The sequence below is a fragment of the Ochlerotatus camptorhynchus genome, unplaced genomic scaffold (assembly GCF_037179485.1).
Source record: "Ochlerotatus camptorhynchus isolate MF236.1 unplaced genomic scaffold, CSIRO-AGI_Acam_v1.1 ptg000274l, whole genome shotgun sequence".
NCBI lineage: Eukaryota > Metazoa > Arthropoda > Insecta > Diptera > Culicidae > Ochlerotatus > Ochlerotatus camptorhynchus.
The window spans coordinates 6,164,822-6,189,048 of NW_027040763.1; the positions used below are offsets into that span (position 1 = coordinate 6,164,822).

The 24,227-nt window shown below is 41.2% G+C and overlaps 1 protein-coding gene across 1 annotated transcript; it reads right to left on the bottom strand.

Moving 5' to 3' along the window:
* Positions 1-620: 620 nt before the first annotated feature.
* Positions 621-23,346, bottom strand: Brd7-9 (Bromodomain containing 7/9). The gene is made up of 5 exons (XM_065227492.1): positions 23,213-23,346; positions 22,243-23,143; positions 20,909-22,188; positions 980-1,081; positions 621-907 (listed from the first exon to the last, which is right to left on the bottom strand). The coding sequence occupies exons 1-5, from the start codon at positions 23,262-23,264 to the stop codon at positions 699-701; spliced, it is 2,544 nt and encodes an 847-aa protein (XP_065083564.1). The 5' UTR covers positions 23,265-23,346; the 3' UTR covers positions 621-698.
* Between the last annotated feature and the right edge of the window lie 881 nt (positions 23,347-24,227).

The following is a 24,227-nucleotide window of genomic DNA, read 5'->3' on the forward strand; positions in this document are numbered from 1 at the left end:
TTACGGATCGTTACAGCGAACGACCGGGCCGCCGCCGTGTGATCCCAACCGATTAATTGACTTTTCCCTCTCGTTAGCTTTTGATACTCATCTATACTTTCCGCTTCGCACTGCGTGTTAGACTACCGGGACCATGCCACCCAGCGAGCGAGCAGTTTTATGGCTCTTTTATGCCACACTGGGAATTATGGGAGCGATTACGACTTTCTTTAACTGCAATTGAAGAAGATGACGATGATGGCGGGTGCGAGTTGGGGTTTGTTGCTTGTTCCACCTTGAAGTCCCAAGCGCGCGCGCACACACAGTCACGAAGCCGGAGATGAAATCAAGTTCAAGGGTAATGAGAAAACAGGCGCCAATTGTTGGGGTGATGGCAAACAGAAAAGTACACCACCACTCCACTGCTGAAGCCCTGAGCGAGGAGATTATCGCACAACTTGTGTAATCTCTGCAAACTTTACGCAGTGATTTGCTTCCCACAATCAGATTACCGCAGAAAGACATTGTTATGTTTGTTATATTATGATGATGGAAATTCAGGATGCTTCGGGTCATCGAGGCGAACGTTGACGTAGAAGTTTTTGCTTTTGGAATTAATACCTTCTTATTATTCAAGCAGATAAGACCGGATTCGTCTTTGTTAGGTGTAAAACACAAATGCAAATGAAAAACTTAGGTACTACATGCAGCATTAGAATTCAATCCATCAGCATCTGTTCGATGCTGGCGTCCGGTTCCGCTCCGACGACGACGACCCCGGTGTCCCCGTTCGAGCTGCTGGTGTTGAGAAGCTCGCGAAGCTCACTATCGATGTCCACCTGCGATGGGTTGGCATTCGGATGGTGGTGGTGGGTTATCGTTTCCGGTTCTAGGTCCATATCCATCGGGGTGGTGTCAATGATGTCGGCTGATGAAGAAGGTAAAAGTTGGGTTGTTAGCATCGTTAGAATTTGAACGAGGTACGTTGGAAGATATTTACCATTTGAAGGATTGTTGGTACCGGCGTTGAGCTGAGCAGCTCCTGCATTCGGCTGGGGATTGATTATGCCAATCGGAGGGGAATGGAACATTTCTAAGCCAACTGCAAGGAATGGAACAAAATTGATTATATATAAAAAAAAGGACAAAACAGATGGCGGGCAATATACAATCATGAGGCGAAGGGGAATAATGAGCATACGGGGTGGTTTGAGGGTCCCTTTTTTATCCAATATTAAATATTATTTGACAACACAGTACGCTAATGTATAATTGGTGGGCGTTGACCAGAATTTGATTTTTCAGTTATAATCCTAAACAGGACCTAGATTATTTAATACTCTAGTAACCTCAAGTCCGTGCTCAGTCACAATGTTTCATTGAGATTAATCAACACTCAAAGGGGTAAAATATCAAATTTGGGGTGAATTTGAAAGAAATGGAACTTAGAGTGTAGAGCGCACTGCCCACTGGACGATTCTGAAGCCTGGCCAAGTGAGTGGGGTATGGGTTTATTTGATTGAACGTCATTTCCAATTTATATATTGATACATTCAAACCATTGGCATTTGGTATTTGAGATAAGACAGAGATAGGATGCGGAGGGCCCGCTTAGGGGGGGAGCGTAACCCATGTTATGGTTTCCATTTATTAGTTCAGATAGGCTTGAATCAGATTCACATTAGCGGCGCCGGTGGTGTAATGGTAAGTGTGATTACCTCTCACCCCAGCAGCAGGCCTGGGTTCAATCCCAGTCGGCGCCGCCGGGATGTTCTGAGCCATAACATCTCTGATGACGCCATCCTACCGAAGGGAAGTAAAGCTGTTGTTCCCAGGTTCATGAGTTGATGGGTCGATAGGTAGGGTCCTGGTGTGGGAGCTGCCTCCCTGGCGTCGGTAGCATTGGTGCTCAGCACGGAAAACAAGATCGACGGAAAACAAATCAAAGGCAAAAAAACAGATTCACATCGTCAGGTCCCGCCCAAGAATAAAGAGATTGACGATGATTTGTCAAGTTTTATTTTGCATTTGCATATAACAACAACTCTCTGTAACTGCAACTAAGACCGGCAGGGCTGATTACGGATCAAAACTAACATAACTCTAAAGGCTCAAACGCAATGTGGGCGGAAGCGGAACGGAAACGGCAAGTTTGACAGTTGTCACAAATGACGTCAATATGACTAACCGAAGTCGATTTGATTCTAACTAGTTTTCAATCTGACAAGTAGGCTTACTCAGATCGGGCTTTTCCGCTGCCTCTGCCGTTCCGCTTCCGCTGTCATTGCGCTTGGGTCTTAACTCTTGAATGATCCCGAAACTAACGCTCATTCATTGCACTTTAAGTCATAAAGTAGTTTTATTTTTTTTCGGTGGACATTGGCCAAATTTGAATTTTTCATATATAATCCTAAAAAGAACCGAGATTATTTAATAGTCTCGTAACCTCAAGTCCGCGCTCGGTCACAATTTGTTTTGCGATTAATCAATACTCAATGGGTAAAGTATGAAATTTTAGAAGGGTGGTCTTACGAGATCTCCCCCACCCAGTGACTCGAACAAGGACTTGAACAAGGACACCAAGCGGCCGAAACCTCTGCCGGACGCAGAACCAACCGATGAGACCGGCGGACAGCCAGAGGAACAACCCATGGATGGGCCCAGGCTAATAAAAGCCATGAATGGCTTTGGAGCCCTCCCTAGGATACTGGCTATCGCGGGTCAGCTCGATACGATCATCGAGTTCACCAGCACGCGGAACAATATCGCAAAGGACCTCAAGCAGACCTTGCGACAGCTCCGCGCAACGGTGGACAAGGCCCAAGAAGACCACAAGCGGCTAAAAAAGCGACTGGAAGTCGGCGAGAAGGCGGAGAAGAAGGAACCGAAGTCTACCCAGACGGACGCCTTCAACTTCGCAGGCAACAGTACGATGAGCAGCGAGGCCCTCCACTTTGCCGTGACACAAGGGCAGAAGCGCGACCGGCCCTCGCCAGTAAAGGGTGCGGCACACCCTAAGAGACGGAAAGTCTCAGCGCAGGTAGAGTGTGTGGCCGTGGTTGAGCAGTCCATGGCAGCAGTGGACGAGCCGCAGAAGTGGCCTACAATAGGCAATAAAGCGATTGAGAAAAGTAGTTCTAAGCAGGGTGGCAACAAGGGCGCTCCAGCGAAGCCGCCGAAACCCCCGAATCCGCCGGATAAGACTGCCCCTAAGAGCAGTACTGGCCGGAACAAACACAGCACGATGGGCGAGGCTCTCATCATCAAGACGGAAGCGTCGAAATACGCGGAAGTCTTGAGGAAGGTGAGAGCTAACGAGCGTCTTGTGGAGATGGGCAATAACGTGAGGAACATCAGGCGCAATCGTACTGGCGAGATGCTCCTGGTGCTTAAGCGTGGCGCTAGAGACCAGGGACCGACGTACCAGAAACTGGCAAACGACGATCACCATCCAAGTTAAGGACTTGGATGAAGTGACAGAGGCAACCGAACTAGCCAAGGCGCTCAGGGAGCAGTGCCAAATCGAGGTACCGCCAACAGCGGTTACCTTGAGGAAGGGACTGTTCTCCACCCAGGTGGCTACCGTCAAGCTCCCGGCAGCTGATGCCAGGAAGGCGGCAGCCACAGGGAGGGTACGAATGGGCTAGTCGGTTTGCCCAGTGAGCATCCCCCGACCAGTTATGGCTTGCTTCAGGTGCTTCGGTCAGAGCCATGTGGCTCGGGACTGTAAGAACACCGACAGGAGCAAGCTGTGCAGATGGTGCGGCTCGGAGGGCCATAAGGAGAAGGGGAAATCCCCTACCAACCACATGGCAGGAAGAGCAATGCTCAGCCATGTTCGAGGTAGCGCAGTTGAACCTGAACCATTGCTCGGCTGCCCAGCAACTGTTGTGGCAATCGGCAGCGGAATGGGGAGTGGATGTCGCAATCATCTCCGACCCGTACCGTGTCCCATGCGGCAACGGGAATTGGGTCACGGACGCAGTTGGGATGGCGGTGATATGCACGATGGGGAGCTTCCCCGTTCAGGAGGTAGTCGTGTCCAACTCGAGCGAGGAATTCGTGATCGCCAGGGTTAATGGAGTATATCTAAGTAGCTGTTATGCTCCGCCCAGGTGGTCTATCGAGCAGTTCTCGCAGATGGGGGACAGACTCACTGCGGTACTTGTCGGCCTAAGACCGGTGGTCATTGCGGGCGACTTAAACGCATGGGCGGTGGAGTGTGGTAGCCACCACACCAACCAGAGAGGATGCATCCTACTGGAGGCAATGACCAAACTGGATGTTGTACTAGCCAACACCAGCTCGGTCAGTACCTACAGAAGGAATGGTGCAGAATCCGTCATTAATGTGACGTACTGCAGCCCGTGTTTGGAGGGCAACCTACACTGGAGGGTCGATGAGGGTTACACCCATAGTGACCATCAGGCGATCCGCTGCAGTGTGGGGCTAGGTGAGAGGCGAGTGGCAGGAGGGAATTCTTCCTGCGTCGTTCTGAGGCGGGAGCGAATAACCCCGGATCTGACGGGGGAACAACTGGTAGCATCGCTGACAAGGGCGTGCGATACAACTATGCCTAGGAGAGCCTATCCCAGGCATGGCCATAGACCGGTGTACTGGTGGAGTTAGTCGATTGCTATCCTCAGGGCGTCTTGCCACCATGCGAGAAGGAGGATGCAACGAGCTCGTACGACTGAATCTCGAGAGGAATGCCGCGTCGCTCTTCGAGCGTTTAAGGCGGCCCTCAGTAAAGAGATCGCCAGACGCAAGCGTGCGTGCTTTGACGCTTATGCCAAAGCGCCAACACGAACCCATGGGGGGATGTCTACAAAGTGGGCATGGCCAAGACCCGCGGCGTGGCGGCACCCCCGGAGAGATCGCCAGCGATGCTGGCGTCGATTGTTGGGAACTGAGCGATATTGCCAAGTCGCTGGTGGTGGGCAAGGCCCCGGGCCCAGATGGGATCCCTGTTGTGGCTCTGAGGGCGGCCATTGCGGAAAATCCAGACATGTTCCGTTCTGTTTTTCAGACCTGTCTGGACGTAGGCATCTTCCCAGATGCGTGGAAGCGGCAGAGGCTGGTGCTGCTCCCGAAGCCAGGAAAACCCCCTGGGGACCCGTCAGCATACAGGCCCATTTGTTTGCTGAATACCACTGGTAAACTGCTTGAGAGGGTCATCCTCAACAGGTTGTCGGCTTACACTGAAGGTCAAGCAGCCAGTACGGGTTCCGTAAGGGCAGATCCACGGTGGAAGACATCCGCGACGTCATCCAGACGGCAGATTGGCTCCCAAGTGACAAGCATATTGAGTGAGTCCGCATTCCCAAGTTGTCAGGATAAGTTCATTTGTTTCCATCATGGCGACGGAGCAAGCACGTCGCGATTCGATCATGCGCGTTTGAAACGAAAATCCCATTCTATCCGCTCCTGGCAATTTTCGATCACATTGCTGAGCAGGAATTTTATAACTCGGTTAACAGAAGAATTTAAAATCAAAAAGAAGTCGAAATTCCCCAAAAAGTTCCTTGTCTGGCAAGCAATCTGCAGTTGTGGGCTGAAAAGCGAAACTTTCGTTACTTCTGGGACCATGAACCAGCAAATTTACCAGGAGGAGTGCCTACGGAAGAGACTGCTGCCTATTCTGGAGTTTGGTTTGATTGCCTAGTCTGGCCAGACTTGGCAAGCTGCCACTACTCAAATTCCACCAAGCAGTGGTACAGCGAAAATGGCGTCACAGTGGTTCCCAAGGAGATGAATCCGGCCAATACAAACGGAACTAAGGCCAATTGAGGAATACTGGTCAATTGTGAAGCACATACTGAAGAAAAAGGTTGGAACTACAATTGACCTGAAGGATTTCAAGCGGAAAATGAAACTAGGCAGCCAAACATGAGGAACAGGGCTCGGGCAAAAGATGATGGTCCGGCACGAAGAAAAGTTCGAGCAATGGCCTATGGTAAAAAGGAAGACTGAAACAATGGTCATACAATAAGCATAATACCTACTAATGTATAGCTGTTATAGGTATTGAACTATGAAAAATGAAACGCTATTTTGAACCTCAACAAGAGTTTCGTGTTCAACCTGTTGCGTCTTTTCAGGAGCATATATTGCTAATTTATAATATTTGCTTTTCACTCTGGATCAATTGAACAAGGCTCTGGACAACGTTAGAAGCATATATGCTGTTCGTGATCCATCGTTTTGTTTCATATAGGGATAATTAACCACTTCATTCGAACAGTTAAAATGACGTTTACTACCACTGAAATCAGGGTGGCAAGTGAACTTCCATTTTGAAATTCCTGGTTTTTTCCTGGTTTTCCTGGTCAATGATTTAAAAATTTCCTGGTTTTAAAAACCATGTATTTTAAAAACAATGTTTAATAGAAAAAAAATCAAGTGAATCCTTGTACCATCATTCTTCGCGCAATGCGGAATTTCACTAACGAAAATAGGTATTAAGGTTCTTGTGAATGCCCGTGAAATCTTTATCTGATTGTTTGCTGTGTAAAGAAGCTAGTAGGGAGCCGCACTACTTCGTCGTATCATGGCGCCTATTTTCGTTCTATGTGCTAAAACTATAATAGCATAGCGTTTTCACTCATGTTTTTGCGAAAACATCTTTGCTTACAGGATTAATTACGATTGACACTGCAAAATTTGCGATAGCCCGTAGAATGAGCTATTTATATCTATAAGCCCCTAAATCTTTAGATTTCTGTTTTTGAAACTGCGATTTTTTAACTTTATTATTGAGATTTTTAGCCAACGGGGTAGTTTATCTCAAGGTGAAATTGCGAAGCGTGATATGAATGAGGACTCTTTAAACAAACCTTTGCTTCTAACATTTTTACGGATTTCCAGTTTGTTTAAATTTGCCGCAAATTGTCAAGGATTTTATTTAGCGGAATTTTGATTACAACATGATTTCAAAATCATATGATTAAAAGATTTCATAAACAACGCTTGTTTGATAACTCTTATTATTAAAAAGACTGACTGCTGAAGTTCATAGAAACTCTGTAAAGTTCGTAGAACTTCCCTGAACCGTTAAGGTCTTTCCTGAAGGGTTCATTTCATGGAACTTCCCCGAAGTTTGAAGGACTTTTTTTAAGATCTTAGGACTTCCCTGAGGTTCGGAGTTTTTTGAAATTCATAGGAATTTCTTAAATATCGTAGAAGTACCACGAAGTTCGTAGAAATTCTCAGAAGTTCGTAAGACTTCCTTAAAGTTTGAAGAACTTTCTCGAAGATCTGAGGACTTCCCTGAAGTTTGAAGGACTTAACTGAATATATGAGAACCCTAAATTTAGAAGAGCTTCCCTGAAGATCATGAGGCTTTAAATATCGAAGGGTTTTCCAAAAGTTTGTGGGTCTATCCTTAATTTCTTGGGAATTCCCCTAAGTTTGGAGAGTTCCCATAAATTTCGTAGGAATACCTGTAGTTCAATCGACTTCTCGGAAGTTCTAGGAACTTTTTTGAGCTTGGAGAACTATGTTAAGTTCAGAGGACTTCTCAAGAGTATTGAAGACTTCTCTGAAGTTCGGAAAAATCCATAAGCAGGGTGTCTACTCAATCCAAGGAATCAAATTCGCTGAGTTTTCCAGGTTTTTCCAGGTCGAATGAAAAAAATTCCAGGTGCATACAAATTATACATATTATTATTTTATCTATTTATCCATCTGGAATTCCTTTTATGTACTTATTGATTTATGTTATTTTCGATTCTTCAAACTTGGGCGTTGGTACTTTTAACTCGGCACAGCAAAAAAGTTATTGAATATTACAGCAGAACAGATGCACATAGGTTGTTTAATATTAATTTTTACAATTTATGTTTAGTAAATGCACCAATAGTGGAGGTACGTTAGGACAATGTACTTCTACAGCGGCTTAGGGAGACTCTATAAGCCACCATAGGAACACATTGCACTCTAGTACCTCCACTATTGGTGCATTTATCCTACACATAATTTGCGAAAAGAAATTATATCCATGGGTGTAATATTGTATTTGGTTTTTGCAATCACATTAGTTATTCATACAGTAGCATGCATTACGTCAATCAATATTACATTCTTTTTTGGTATTTGTGTAGTATTTTTTAATTCAAGAATATAAATACAAGCAAGAAACCTGTCTATACTATTCGATAAAACGATATATCAAAATTTGATAACAATATGCTTTCAAAAACAAAATATTATTTTAATAATATGTTTGAGTCCAACTCTGTTTGGAAGATCAAGACAGAATAAATCATGGTTTCACATGTCTACAATCTCTTAAGGTCCGTTTAGACTATCTGATTTCTTGGTCTGATTTTGACCGCCGCCATAATGAAAAATCTGCTCAAATTTACTTTCGACACACTTTGTCGAACGGGGGGTGTTTGCTGGTGTTCACACTGCCTGCATATGTCAAAAGAACTGTCAATTTAGATTTCAAAACAAAACTGTATCAGGAATCAAAAGTAAATTCTTCCATCATGAATTACCGGAAAATTGCTCTAGTTTCGGTAGACGTAGGGGAATTTACGTATTCTCGTCAATCTAAACAGCGTCTGCACTTCTACTAGCATTTTCTCAGCGTCACGCACATATATGATGTGTCTGTTTGTTTACATTCATCTGCTGCTTGCTTCTCTATCCATTCCAATCGACAGAATTTTTCAAAACGTTTTGAAAGCGTTTTTACAACGCTCCAAACTTCTCAGGTGAGTGTGACTATTGTCGGCAGCCTCTTTTTCTTCGGCAACCTTCCCATTAGAACTGCGTGTTAACCAGCTGTTCTATTATCGGCAACTCGAAATCAACCCCATTTTGTAGTGCGTATGCTTTATTTGAAGAAAAATGTAGCATTACTGGATTGCTCGATCGTTCAAATATAATCAGATTGAAGCTGAAAGGCTAAACAATCGTTTGGACATATTCAGGGAAGTGCGTTGATAGGAAAACATAGTGAAATTAACGTTTAAATTTAGGTTGCCGAAAACAGTCAATGGGTGCCGAAGCCAACATTTACCCTATTTGATTTTATTATTTTAAATAAAATGAGAAGGAGAAGGTGAACTTTGTGGAGTAAGAAATGGTTGCTCAGGAGGAACACCGGCAGGGATCTGGTTCATCTTGTCCTTCAAGAGCTGCGATATGAAGATGAAAATGGATTTCAAAACTTCGCCAGGATGTCGATACCAACTTTAGACAAGCTGGTGGGAAAAGTTCTCACTAGATCTACATGATTCCTTGAGTTCTGAAAATTTCTGTTAACAACGCAATTCTGCAAGGTCTTCAAACCTTTTGACGTCCCTGAAGTTTTGTTTCTGTTCTCCGGTAAATTACCTTTAAAGATCAACAATCTTTCCTGATGATCTGCAAATTTCTCGGTAGTGTGTGTTGTTCAGAAGTTCTGCAAACTTTCCTAAGAATCTACAAAGTTTCTGAATCCCTGAAGATTTAAGATCCTTGAAGATCGACAATTATCTCTGATGTTCACAAAATTTCTAATAATCTACAAACTTCTCGAAAAATCTGGAATTTTTCCGGCAGATTTTCATGATTCAATGAATATCTGCAAATATCTCTGAACATCTATACAATTTTCTAAAGAATTAAAAGATTATCTAGAAATTTTTGAGCTTTCCGGAAGTTTTAGGAAGTATTCTGAAGTTTTTCTAATTTTTCTCAAGCTGTGCAAATATCTCTTAAGATCAGCGAACATACCTGAAGTTCTGTGAATGTCTCTCAAAATCCAAGAACCGCAGTAAAATTCTGAAAATTTATTTAAACATCTGCTAATTTTTGAGTAGATTTACGATCTACCCTCTGAACTTTTCTGAAGTTCCTAAAATTTATTTCAAATTCTGTAATGTTTTCTAAGGTACTGTATTTCTGCTCTAAAGATCTACGAACTGCCCTGAAGTTCAATAAATTTTACAGTAGATCTCCGAACTTTTTTAAAGTTCTTTAAATTTCTTTGTGGATTCTTGATCTAAAGATCGGCGAACTTTCCCGAAGATCTGTTAGTTTTGCTGAAGTTTTGAATTTTTTTCTAAAAACGTACGAACGTTCTGACGTTCTACAGACTTCTTTTAAGGTCTACGGACTTATCTGAAGTTCTTTAGATCTATCTATTTCCGACTTCCATGGAGTTCTGCAAAATATTGTACTTTTGTACTTCGCTGCGATTTGTTTTTGGAATTGAGGTGCTTTTCTGACATTTAACGAATTTTTCTGAAGATCTCACAATTTATGTGAAACTTTCTGTCAAATTCCTGCAAATATCTTTAAAGTTCTGTAAAGTTGTCTTAAGCTCCGTAGCTTCCCAAAATCTACATAAAAAAAAACTTGAGGCTCAATAAATTTCTCAGTAGATCTTCAAACTTCTCTGATGTTTTGTTAATTCCTATCGGGTTACCCTGAAGATTTGAAAATTTCCTTGAAGATTACCTAAAGTTGTCAAAATTTATCTGAAAATATTTGAGCTTCCTTGAAGTTTTAAATGTCTCTCTCAGAATCTACAAATTTTTCTGAAATCGTGTAAATATTTTTTTTAAATTGCCGAACTTCCCTGAAGTTCTGCAATTTTTACTGAAGATCCAATAACATTTCTGAGATTCTTGTGATTTTTTCAGAAGTCCTGTAATTTTTTTTTTCAAAGTTCTGTAGCTTTGTTCTGAAGATCTACGAACTTTTCTGATGTTGAATAATGTTTCGAGGATCTCCAAACTTCTGTGAAATACTTTATATTTCACTGTAGATTCTTGGACTTGTCTAAAGTTATGCGAATTTCCCTGAAGATTTGCAAAATTTCGCTTATAGTTTAACAAATTGATTTGAAATTATTTTTGCTTGCTTGAAGTTTTGAAAATTTCTTGAACATTGATCTGAAGATCTACGACATCTGTTGTGATTTTGTTTTTATGAATTTCTATTAATTACTTTTAATTTGTTTGTAGTTCTGTTCTCAAGATCTACGAACTACCCTGAAACTCAACGCATTTCTCAGTAGCTCTCCGACCCTCTCTGAAGCTCAAAAAAAAAAATCTATGTAGGCTCTCAGACCTGCTGTCTGGCATGCTTATTCTTATACAATACATGACGGTTGCCAGTCTCTCTTCTTCGACTGTTTCCTTTTTACGACGATTTTGATCCTCCACATACAAATCAGCGAAGAGCGAGCGTGACAAGACTCTCTGAATGAACTTGTCTCGTTCGCACACGTTGTCTTAGCTGTCAGATGCTTGTCAAGTTCAGTGCCCTTAAGAAACGTTTCGAGAAACTGAACGAAAAACTTCTTTTGAATTGCGAATGAAGTGATAATTGGAAAATTCCCTGAGTGGAACCAAAATTCCCTGAATATTCCAGGTTTTTCCAGAAAAAGTAAAATTCCCGATTTTCCAGGTTTTTCCAGGTAGTAGACACCCTGCTCTTAACGGAATTCCTTTATGAAGCGCTTTGAGCGTGTAATTTTTAATTTTATGACGATAAGTTGCTCAAAATAGCAGCCTGTAATTCCGTACCAGAATCCACCTTTAATTCAATGTCTTTTGTGGATTCGTAGAAGCAAAGTTGGGCTAAAAGCTAAATAGCACAACCAGTGCCGGATCACTGATGAAAACCAAAACTACAACGCTGAAAAACGTATCGAAATTTTCGAAGGCGAACACTCCGCAACCTATTCTTGCTACTGATTCTGTCCAATTATTAGGTATCCAAATTATAGTCATCCGTAAATTTATTATTGAATATATGGATGAATTATCTATTATTGAATAACTATTATTTATGATAATTACATGAAAGAAATAAAATATAAACTACAAACAGAACGTGACTACTAAAATCTCAAAAAGATATTCTCACACATATATTTCACGCAACCAGGAATCTCAAAACCATTAGACCCTATAATGACACTCTGCACATGTTAGACACAAGAAGAGGCCAAAAAACAACGTCCGACTCACAAAACCCGCCAAATCCACTTGCAGTCACAATCAACGGTTCTACGAATCAGCAGTCCGCATCGTGCTCTCTTGCCGTGTTACTACTACCTAAAGCTGCAACAAATTTAAACAGCACTTTTCAGTGCTCAACCTGTAAAAAAAATTTCTACCTTGTTCAACTCTTATTCCTCTTCGATCCTTGTTTGGACCCTACCCGAGGTAATCCTTCTTGGATATCGATTTGGAAAATTCCTCTTCGATCCTTCAGATTCTTATAGTAATCTGCTTGGAAGTCGATTTAGATAAAAATTTACTGCCGCCATGGCGCCTAAACGCAAAAGAAAGGGGCAAACTCTTGACCCCCCTTCTGATGAAATTAATTTGAGTAATCAATTTGATTTGCTCACGGATGATGAGAATGATCCATCATCCAAGAAAAATTCTAGTAAACTTTCCCGGCTTAATGCCAAGAAGGAAAAGATTCCCCCTATTGTGATAACCACTACCGATTTCCATGCTCTTCGCATGGAACTTTTGAATTTCGTGAAAGTTAAGTTTTCACTACAAATTGGACGTCGGGGTGAATGCCGTGTATTGGCTGAAACCTTGGACGGATTTAAATGTCTTCTCAAGTATCTTACTGAGAAGCAGCATAAATTTTTTACTTACGACACCAAAACTGAACGTGTGTTCAAGGTTGTCATGAAATTACTTGGAGTTGTGCCACTCCAAGTAATCAAAATGAAAATGAAATCCCGTCCTGGCGATGCGCGCAACGGGATTTCTAATGATTTTTATTTAGTTCACTTCAAGTCTAGTGAACTAAACAACCTTAAGGCCTTAGAAAAAGCTAGCCTTATGCTCCATGTCCGAGTGAAGTGGGAACACTTCAGGAAGACTGGAGGAAATTTCCAAAACCTCACTCAGTGCCGTAAGTGCCAGGGTTGGGGCCACGGAACTAAAAATTGCTACATGCCAGCTAAATGCATGAATTGTGGTGATTCCTCTCACGCAAAAGACGACTGTCCTGTGAAGGAAGATCCTAAGAAATTTAAATGTTCAAATTGTGGTGAAAACCACAAATCCAATTTTTGGGAATGTAAGACTCGCAAAGCGATCCTACAATCTCGTTCTAAGCGACAGGTAGGAAACGCTCAACGTTTCCGACCAGGTACAAATTCCTCTGCTGTTAACAACGGTCAGCGAGAAACAAATTCTACATTCGTACCCGTAGGTACAAATATCTCCCCTGCTTCAAATGTTTCATCTGTACCTACTCCCCTCGCTGCTAACAATGTTCAGCGAGTTAATGGAGCTACCTATGCTGCTATTGCAGCGGGTAGAAATCAAAATACTAACCAAAGTAATTCTAACGGAAATTTTGATAATTTTGACTTAGGAAGCATTACTGCCCCTAAAATGGAATTTTTACAGAAATCATTAATTGACATGATTTCTGATATGCTTAAATCTAACTCCATGTTTGATGCTATTCAAACTGGAGTAAAATTTGCAAATAATATTGTCATGACTTTAAAATTCAGTAATGGATTTTAAAGCATTAAATATTGTAAATTGGAATGCTCGATCTCTTAAAGATAATGAAGACGAGCTATTTAACTTTTTGAGAGTTCATAACGTGCATATTGCCGTTATAACTGAAACGTTCCTTAAACCTGACCATAAGGTTAAGAAGGACGCAAATTACTTGATTTATAGAAATGATCGTCTTGATGGACCCTGTGGTGGCGTTGCCATCATTGTTCATAGACGAATCAAACATAAAATTCTTTCTTCATTTGAAACCAAATTTTTTGAAACTTTGGGAGTTTCTGTTGAAACAAAATTTGGACAACTTACGTTTATAGCTGCCTTTTTACCATTCCAATGCGTAGGTCAGCAAAAGAATTTTCTCAAGGTTGACCTTCAGAAACTTACCCGTCATAGGTCTAAATTCTTTATTATTGGTGATTTTAATGCAAAACACCGCTCATGGAATAATGCTCAAAGCAATTCCAATGGTAATATTCTGTTTGATGATTTTTCTGCAGGTTATTACACTATTCAATATCCAAACAGCCCAACATGCTTTTCTTCTGCAAGAAATCCCTCCACTATTGATTTGGTCTTAACTGATTCATGTCATCTTTGTAGCCAATTGGTTACCCATGCTGACTTCGGTTCTGATCACCTTCCAGTAACTTTTGAAATATCCCAAGAAATAATTTCTAATCCCAACAGCTCTACTTTCTATTACCATAGGGCTGATTGGGAGCAATATCGAACATTTATGGAATATAACTTCCGATAAAAACATTCATTTGCAAACCATAGATGAAATTAATGATGCTCTTGAATCTCTGACAACTTCTATAGTTGAAGCAAGAGCTGCCTCAGTACCAAAATGCGAGGTTAAATTCGATTCAATTATAATAGACGACGATCTTCAGCTCTTGATCCGTCTTAAAAATGTCCGTAGGAGACAATATCAAAGAACACGCGATCCTGCCATGAAGGTTATCTGGGGGGATTTGCAAAAACAAATTAAAAAGCGACTCTCTGCCCTGAGGAACATAACTTTTGAAAATAATATTTCTAAATAAGACCCGAGTTCCAAACCCTTTTGGAAACTCACAAAAATTTTGAAAAAACCTCACAAGCCTATTCCAGCGCTTAAAGAAGGTGGTAAAATTTTGATCACAAATTTGGAAAAAGCTCAGAAACTTGCTAAGCAATTCGAGAGTTCCCATAATTTCAGTTTGGGTCTTACTAGTCCTATTGAGAATCAGGTTGCTCGGGATTTTCTGAATATTTTCTCTCGGGAAAATATTTTTGATGATTCCTGGGGGACTGATTTGGACGAAGTAAGGTATATAACTAAAAAGTTTCAAAATATGAAAGCTCCAGGTGATGATGGTATTTTCTATATCCTCATCAAAAAACTCCCAGAGAGTTCCTTGTCTTTCTTGGTAAAATTATTTAACAGATGTTTCCATTTGGCATACTTTCCTGATAAATGGAAAAATGCAAAAGTTGTTCCAATTTTGAAGCCGGATAAAAATCCAGCTGAAGCTTCTAGCTACCGTACAATAAGTTTGCTTTCTTCAATAAGTAAACTTTTTGAAAAGATAATTTTAAATAGAATGATGCTTCACATCAATACGAACTCAATTTTTGCAGATGAGCAGTTTAGATTTCGCCATGGGCATTCAACTACTCATCAACTCTTAAGAGTTACCAATTTAATTCGTTCAAACAAATCTGAAGGCCTCTCAACTGGAGTTGCTCTTCTAGACATAGAAAAAGCATTCGACAGTGTTTGGCATGAAGGTTGGATTGCTAAATTGAAAAAGTTTAATTTTCCACTTTATATTATTAAATTAGTTCAGAATTATTTAACTGACAGAACTCTGCAGGTAAATTACCAAAATTTCAAATCCAATCGACTACCTGTTAGTGCAGGAGTTCCTCAGGGTAGCATTCTTGGGCCTATATTGTATGACATTTTCACTTCGGACCTCCCTGATTTGCCTCAGGGGTGCCACAAATCTTTGTTCGCTGATGACACAGGCATTTCCGCTAAAGGAAGAAGTCTTCGTGTTATTTGCAGCAGACTGCAGAAAAGTTTAGGTATTTTCTCTTTTTATTTACAAAAATGGAAGATTCCTCCCAACGCTTCCAAAACTCAACTTATAATATTTCCACATAAGCCTAGAGCTTCGTTTTTGAAACCTAGTAGTAGTCACATAGTCACTATGAACGGAGTTCCTATTTCCTGGTCAAACCAAGTGAAATATCTTGGATCAATACTTGACCAAAAATTAACTTTTAAAGATCACATTGAGGGCAATGTTTGTATCCTCTTATAAACAGGAAATCCAAACTTTGCCTAACGAATAAACTTCTAATATTTAAACAAGTTTTTAGACCGGCCATGCTTTACGCTGTGCCAATATGGTCTTGTTGTTGCACTACCAGGAAAAAAGCACTTCAAAGGATTCAGAACAAAGTTCTGAAAATGATTTTGAAGTTGCCTCCCTGGTACAGTACTACCGAGGTACATAGAATTTCGAATGTTGAGACTTTAGAACAAATGTCCAACAAAATAATTAATAATTTCAGGCAAAAATCGTTGCAATCCTCAATTGCAACGATTAATTCCCTTTATACTTAGATAAGATTTAGTTTTAGTTTTTAGTTTTAAGATATCAATTGTTATACTGACATGCAGGTTAAAAAACCTGTTTAAAATACTGAATTGCCAAGACATGAACAATGTAAAAACACTTAGATATATATCATAACAATTAAGGCTGGTACGTTACTGCAGTAACTGGAGCACCTAGGTTAAAATGAAATGTAATTTATTTTGAATTTGGAACAAATAAAGAGTTAAAAAAAAACGGTTCTACGAATCGCGAGCGCTCATGAATTATAAAACCGCTGACTGCGACACTCTGAAAGCAAAATTGACAGGCTCTATGCGTCAAACACCCACCCTCTAATCTCCTCCTCCGGGATCCGTCCAGCAACACAAATTTCCATTACAACATCTAACGAATAAAACTCCGAAAATCACTCATCTACAGCAAGTGAGTGGAAGCAACCCTGCATGCAACCATTCTTCATGATACACTTTTTCTGCCTATCTTTCTATTAGGCCTGTGGACATGCGTTAGCTTCGAAACTTCTAACCAAACTAGAAAAAAATTCAGATAACAAAAAAAGAATTAAAGGTAATTACAAAATAAATAGTGATTATTTTACGCAAAAACGAGCACTCTTGTATTGTATGCTAATGCTAATTGACTGTAACAAAAATAATATGCTTAAATAAAATAAAAAAAAAATTAATAAAATTATATGCAAAATTTACTAGAAGATCATAATTTTATTGGTGAGAAGTTTCTAATAAGCCCTCCCAGTTCCTCTGTATACAGAACAAATCTGATACTATAATCAGAATTGCTCAGTCTGCATGAAGCAGCCGATTTCATCAAGGAAGTTCTATTAACAACCAAGAATTAATCGTTTGTGGCATACTGAAGCATTAAGAAGGTGATATGTGTCACTATAGGAAATCATCATCGTTGCAAATATAATGAAATTAGACATAACCCTTTGATTCAGTACCGTCAACCAGGGATGGAAAATCATTTACATTCATATCGTGCATTCATTTACATTCATTTGCCTCTAACTTTTTTTACCAACAGAATTTCGTAAAATAGTGTTTGAAGTTTTTGTAGGCTACATCTTTTGTAAACAACTCAAATCTGTATCTCTTATGCATGATGAATCAGAGCGATAAGAACCCACCGTTGTTTTTCAGTGAATGTAAATTGCATTCACTGAAAAACAATAACATGTTCTGCCAGCTCTATTTCGTCATGCATAAGAGATTCAGATTTGAGTAGTTTACAAAAGTTGTAGTTGATATCAAAAGCTACAAAAGCTTCATACATCATTTTACGGTATTCGGTTTATGAAAAAAGTTAGAGGCAAATGAATGTAAATGAATGCACGAAATGAATGTAAATGATTTTCCATCCCTGCCGTCAACCAGGCATGGAAAATCATTTGCATTCATTTCATACATTCATTTACATTCATTTGCTTCTAACTTTTTTCTTCAACAGCATTCTGCAAAATGATGTATAGAGCTTTTATAGGTTTTGTAATAAACTACAAGTTTTGTTCATAAATCAAATCTGTATCTCTTATGCATCACGAACTAGAGCGGGCAGAACTTGTTACAGTTTTTCAGTGAATGTAAAATACATTCACTGAAAAACAGTAGTGGACTCTGTTCGCTCTGCTTCGTCATGCATCAGAGATACAGATTTGACTTGTTTACAAAAGTTGTAGCTAATAACAAAACCTACAAAAGTTCTTTACATCATTTTGCGGAATGCCGTTGAAGAAAAAAGTTAGAGGCAAATGAATGTAAATGAATGTACGAAATGAATGCAAATGATTTTCCATGCCTGCCGTCAACCTCCATGTCCATGGGGAGGGCAGAAGAATTTAAAATCAAAAATAAGTCGAAATTTCCCAAAAAGTTCCTTGTCTGGCAAACAATCTGCGAAACTTTCGTTACTTCTGGGACCATGAACCAGAAAATTTACCAGGAGAAGTGCCTACGGAAGAGACTGCTGCCTTTTCTATAGTGGCGTGAGGTTTGATTGCCTAGTCTGGCCAGACTTGGCAAGCTGCCACTACTCAAATACCACCAAGCAGCAAGGTTGCAAAGACTCATTTCAGCTAAAATAATGTTTTTCGGAATAATAAAACCAAAAGATGGTATGATGGCATGTTTTACTTGTAACTTACAAGAAGAGGTTAAAAAGTATGCGTTGGAAACATAAAACCTGTAAATTTTGCTTTCTATGAGTCACAATCAGCGATTTGCTGATCGCTGAGTGAGTGAGTGAGTGAGTGAGTGAGTTAGTGAAAAATCGCTGATTGTGACTCTCATGAAGTGAAATAAACAGGTTCAATATGTCAAACACATTCTTTGCAACCTCTTCTTGTATCCTACCAATTCAAAATTTGATCATGGCATCTAATTATTTCATAATTTAGAAAAACATTGGTTTAGCTGAAATGAGTCTTTGCAACCTTGCCAAGCAGTGGTACAGCGAAAATGGCGTCACAGTGCTTCCCAAGGAGATGAATCCGGCCAATACAAACGGAACTAAGGCCAATTGAGGAATACTGGTCAATTGTGAAGCACATACTGAAGAAAAAGGTTGGAACTGCAATTGACCTGAAGGATTTCAAGCGGAAATGGAATTTGGCAGCCAAACAAGAGGAACAGGGCTCGGGCAAAAGATGATGGTCCGGTACAAAGAAAAGTTCGAGCAATGGCCTATGGTAAGAAGGAAGACTGGACAATGGTCATACAATAAGCATAATACCTACTAATGTATAGCTGTTATAGGTATTGAACTATGAAAAATGAAACGCCTTTTTGAACCTCAACAAGAGTTTCGTGTTCAACCTGTTGCGTCTTTTCAGGAGCATATATTTATAATATTTGCTTTTCACTCTGGATCAATTGAACAAGGCTCTGGACAACGTTATAATCATATATGCTGTTCGTGATCCATCCCGTTTGTTTCATTTAGGGATAATTAACTATAGTCGCTATATTCATAGTCTGACGGATAGAATTTCGATCTATCAAAAAGCGGAACCAATTCAATATATTGCAGACCAACAATTGAAAAGGTAATATCAACTTTTATAAACAAATGTTGATTATTCTTTCCTCGCCAATCGAACGCAAATTACCAGCATTATCGGATAGGGGAAACTTTCCCCAACCCAAAGATGGTATTAATTTGCGTAGGCGAGTCTGAGTCACGAGAAAAGGGGTTCCGAAGTTTTGTTCTTAATAACTGATGTGCTCTTTTCTGTTGTTGGTCTTGATTTGCTCGATTGGTTCCGCTATTTGACAGCTCAATTGGTTCCCAAGATTCTATTCGCCAGACTATGAATATAGCGACTATATAATTAACCACTTCATTCAAGCAGTTAAAATGACGTTTACTACCACTCGAACTTTGAAATAAAACATTATTTTGAGAACCACGAGAAAAGTAGCCAAAATGTGTGCGTTTCATAAAAAATATAAATTAGTTGGTCCAGTTACGCCAGTTGTGAAATTGCTGGTAGAACGCCAAAACTGCTTGACAAAGTGGTCAATTGAAAAGTACCAACAAGTCAATTCCAATAGAAGATTTTTCACTGATGGATCCACTGGCTTCGGCGTCTTCAATGAATACTCAACCGCCTTTCGGAAACTTCAGGAACCTTCCGTTTATGTTGCTGAGCTAGCAGCAATCAACTTCGCATTGGGAGACCATTGGGAGACCATTACTTCATCTTCTCGGATAGTCTCAGTTCGATTGAGGCTATTCGGTCGATGAAACAAGGCACTCATCTTATTTCCTTTCAAAGGTAAGGGAGCAGATGAGTTTGCTGGTCGAAAGATCATATATGATTAACTTTGCATGGGTCCCCTCACATTGCTCAATCCCAGAAGGCAGACTCTCTCGCAAAGGTGGGCGCACAACAAGGCGAGATTTATGATAGAAGAATTTCACATGATGAATTTTTCCCATTAGTACGTCAGAGTTCTCTTTTAAGTTGGCAAAACGATTAGACAAGTAACTCTCTTGGGCGGTGGTGACATGCCATTATTTCAAATGTTTCTTCGAGAGCGTGGTTCAATGGTCTGGAGGTAAGTCGGGGATTCATTCGCGTGACCACTACTCGCTAGAAGCACATCTCTACAGAATAAACCTCGTTGACAGCAATATATGTTGGTGCAGAACCGGTTATGATGACATCGATCACGCAGTTTGGTATTGCCCGTGTAATGACGCCTCCAGAGAACGACTGTTGTATACCCTTGTGACTCGAGGTAGACAACCCTTCCGTGTAGTAAAAGATGTATTGGGAACCCGTGATCTTCCCTACATGCAGGCGATCTACGAATTTCTTTGTTTGTTTGATGTGACCATCCCCTCCTTTCCAAACAATTTCCAGCCATTGTGTCCCAGTCTTATTATCCTTCTGTTTCTGTGCTACTTGCCCCTGCCCAGCCAGGATTTGGTCAACCGTCCGAGAGTTATGAAGGAGGCTTCAGAAACCAGTTTCCTACCTAGCTCCTTCCAATCGAAATTATTACCCATTAACCTCGAGCCTGCCACGAGTAGTTGGTACCCAATACTAACCTAGAACTACTGCTGTTTAAAATTTTAATTCAAGCATTACTGATTTTTGGCTTCGCAAAGTGTCACACACGAATGAGCCTAGTAAATAAACAAACTAGTTTTATAAAAAATTCAAGTGGCATGCTTCATGTGCGCGGAATTCGGTACATTTAGATATCAGACCTAGTACCTAGTACGATTGAATTTGCAAAATTTTGAAAATCATTTTTTTTTTTAATACCTAGCAGTACTCACCACTATTCAGCCCCATCGCCTTCCGCAGGCCGTGCGGTGTCGCAATCGCCACCGGCGGTAGCTGCTTGGCAATATGCGTCAGGTTGTTGGTGATCTGGGCAGCCAGATCGATCTCACTCTCGCCGGCTCGTTGCACAAAGGAAAGATGCGCCGGAAGGGGAGCGGACAGGCGATCCGTCTGAATCTGATGCAACTTCTGTATCAAGCTGGAATTGTTATTCAACGACTGCTGGAGCGTTTTGGTCATACTGACACACTCAAGCTGCTCCTCGAGGTCGTCCAGAAAATCTACGTCCACACCGAGGCTGGACAGTGACCGGAGGCTGTTGAAATCGATTTTGACGTCGGAATGTTTCTGACGTTCCTCCTCCCGCTCGACGGATTCCGGGAATGTATGCTTTACTGCATCCTTCTCTTGACGTTGCATGTCCGACTCGTACAGGGTGGCGAAGGATTTCCGATGTTCACCGTTGGTGAGAATGTCTAGCAAACTGTGCGCGATTCCCCCGGCGTATGGACTATCCTTGGTGTAGCGCATAATGCTTTCGGCATAGTCAGCGCCGGTTTCATCACCATAAGTGTTCAACACCATTTCAGATTCTTCTTTGGAGAGATTTGAGAATCGAGAGTCGAAGATGGGAGCGAAAGAACTGAACGCACCGTAACTCAGGGGCTTAACAGTTTTGGCGTAATTCCTTCGATCTTCTCGGAATCCTTGCAGCAACGCAGTGCCGTACTGGAGCTTACCGGTGAATGCTTCCAACGAAACCACCTTCTCCGGAGTGTTGTTCTCATTGTCCAAGAGGATGTTCATCGAAGTGGTTCCGTCTTTCGATTGCCGCAGGAATCCCATCTTGTTGGCGGACTTTTTCTTCATCAATTTTGTCCTGGCGTTCAGTGCAGCAGTTTGCACCTGTTGGAGTACTTCCTCTGCCATTAGATCATCAACAAATGGTTCAAACTTTGATTGTGGGTTATTGTCCAGACGAATCTGCTTACGTTTTTCTTCCTCTTCGAGTTGAGCGTTGATCTGGGCATTGATGCCTTCGTCAACGGCTGCAGCAACGGCTTCGTCTGCTGAATCCATTGTGTGTTGGTCATTGTCCTGACTATCCGACGAGGCAGGAAGCTCAAATCCAAGCTCCTTTGAGTTGAGCTCCCGCATAAAAGTCATCAAGGGTCGCAGCGATCTCATCAAATTCTCCGGTTGCAAAAGCCGCGCTCCAACGTGAAGAAGTTTCTTAGCAGCTTTATGGTAAACCGTCTCGGAATGATTGTACCTGCAAGAAATCACAAATGATAACAACCAACAACAACACAAAAGAATCCCTTACCTGATAGCATTCTCACACATCAGCTTGAAATCATCGCTGAACTCCGACACCGATGTATACTCATTGTCGTCAATCTTCTGCCTTATGGTGCTGAAATCCATCGGCCGAGTGATGATTGACGAGTAACCCGGCGCAATATCATCCGTCACTGGCCAGGCAAAGAACTGATGCGGATCCCGTTTCTCCAGCGCCTTCATCAAGTGATCCAACAACCGAGCCAACGGAGAGCGACTTTGCTTCAATTTCAGTACGCAACTCCGTGGTTCCCGGCCGCTACAATCCGAGCCGGGCGTTTTCGGGGCTTGATTCGAACTGGTATCGTGGAATTCTAGTTTGCTTCCCGGACGCGAAGTAGACTGTACCGAGACAGGGCTCTGAACAGGGTCTTCCGTAGTCACTGAACTAGGAGCATTGATATCCTCCCTCATAAACATCGCAGGAGTAGCAGGAGTGGCCGGCGTTACCGGTTGCACAATCGGTATCGGTTCCGGTTCGGGACTCCTGATCGGAATGAATGGCTTTGTCACCGGCTGCGACGCTGGACTGCCAATACTCACCGGAACAGTCGCCACCGGTGCCGTGAGAAACGCACTTCCTTCCGGAGGAGCCTGAGAACTTTCATCACCAACGCTATTGAAATCCTCCTGACTCGAATCATCCCGATGACGACGTTTCTCTTTGTGGTGCTTGTGCTTCTTCTCTCGGTCCTTCTTCTTTTTCTTTTTCTTGGATTTCTTGTGACGCTCCCCGGAATATTCACCGGAGAACGCCGGGTTGCTCGCATCCTGCTGGATCCCATAGGCCGGCGAATCATTTCCGTGCTCGGGAGTGGAATTGTTGCCACTAACCTTCAGGATCAGCTTCAAACTCGGCGGACGATCCAGCAGCATATTCGCTTTCTCTGCCAAATGAAGCATCATAAACAGGGATTCAAAACAAAGCCAACAGCCGGTGGCCGAAAGCTACTTACCTTCGCGTTCCTTTCGCTCGGATTTGTGCTTCTTGTGCTTTTTGGAACCCATTGTAGTGGCTTCCGGCAAGGAAATGAGCACTGTTTTAGGGAAAACTACGCAAAATATCACCAAATGCAAGGAACCGAAACTCAAAATGATGCGCGGTGGTTTCGTGAAATTTGACAGCTGGGACCAGAGCTGCCAGGTGGTTTTATAAAAAATCTGTATCCACTCTATTAAAAAATCTGTATTTTCTGTATTGACGATTTTTTTCTTAATTAATCATGTTTTGTTGTTTTACAAATACAGTGCATACAAAATAACCATGAAAAGTGCTTAACCACCTATTCGGGCTATCGTACTAACCATACGGGATATAATTGCGCCATTTGTGATATCGTCCGTACTTATTTATAAGAGTGATATGAAGCCGTTTGAAAATGTATGGAGATTTTAGTTTCTATTCATTATCTTCCTGATAAGCAGTTTTAAATGCAAAAAAGTGCACGAGTTCATTACTATTTGATATTTTTAATATAGATGAATACAATTAATTACATCATATCATCATCATCATCAATTACATCATTTGTGTGGTAGTTACACCGAAAAGTCAAGAGATGTCGCCCCGCCAGTGCTGGTAAGATCATTTTTGCAGTATGGAGAATAACAGAAAATCCGCAAATTCTTACGAAATACATTTTCAATGCAAGTAAAATGTTTACGAGTACTTGTATTTGTACCATTTCAATGTGGTCGGGCACTTCTCTTGTATTTAACATACATGCTTATATTGGAAATATTCAATTAATACTGTAAATCCCCATACAATCTCAAATCGTTTACTACCAGCTCCATATGCATCCGAAAGCGGTTGGTCCTCTGGTTGTGAATGCTGTCAAAAACACCATAACATGATTAATTGTCGATGGAAATTTGATAGGTTCCCGAGCAGAGGGTGAGAACAAAATGAAAACAAGAATTATGTTGTTTTCATTATTCCTGATAACTCAAATTGATTTCATTTTGATG

What these genes read in the sequence shown, in the direction of transcription:
- Brd7-9 (XM_065227492.1), bottom strand. Translation starts at nt 23,264, where the DNA reads ATGGGTTCCAAAAAGCACAAGAAGCACAAATCCGAGCGAAAGGAACGC. An exon ending in CGAGCGAAAGGAACGCGAAG is followed by an intron (nt 23,144 to 23,212) that starts GTAAGTAGCTTT and finishes TTCATTTGGCAG; the next exon opens with AGAAAGCGAATATGCTGCTG. An exon ending in TACCAACAATCCTTCAAATG is followed by an intron (nt 908 to 979) that starts GTAAATATCTTC and finishes CTTCTTCATCAG; the next exon opens with CCGACATCATTGACACCACC.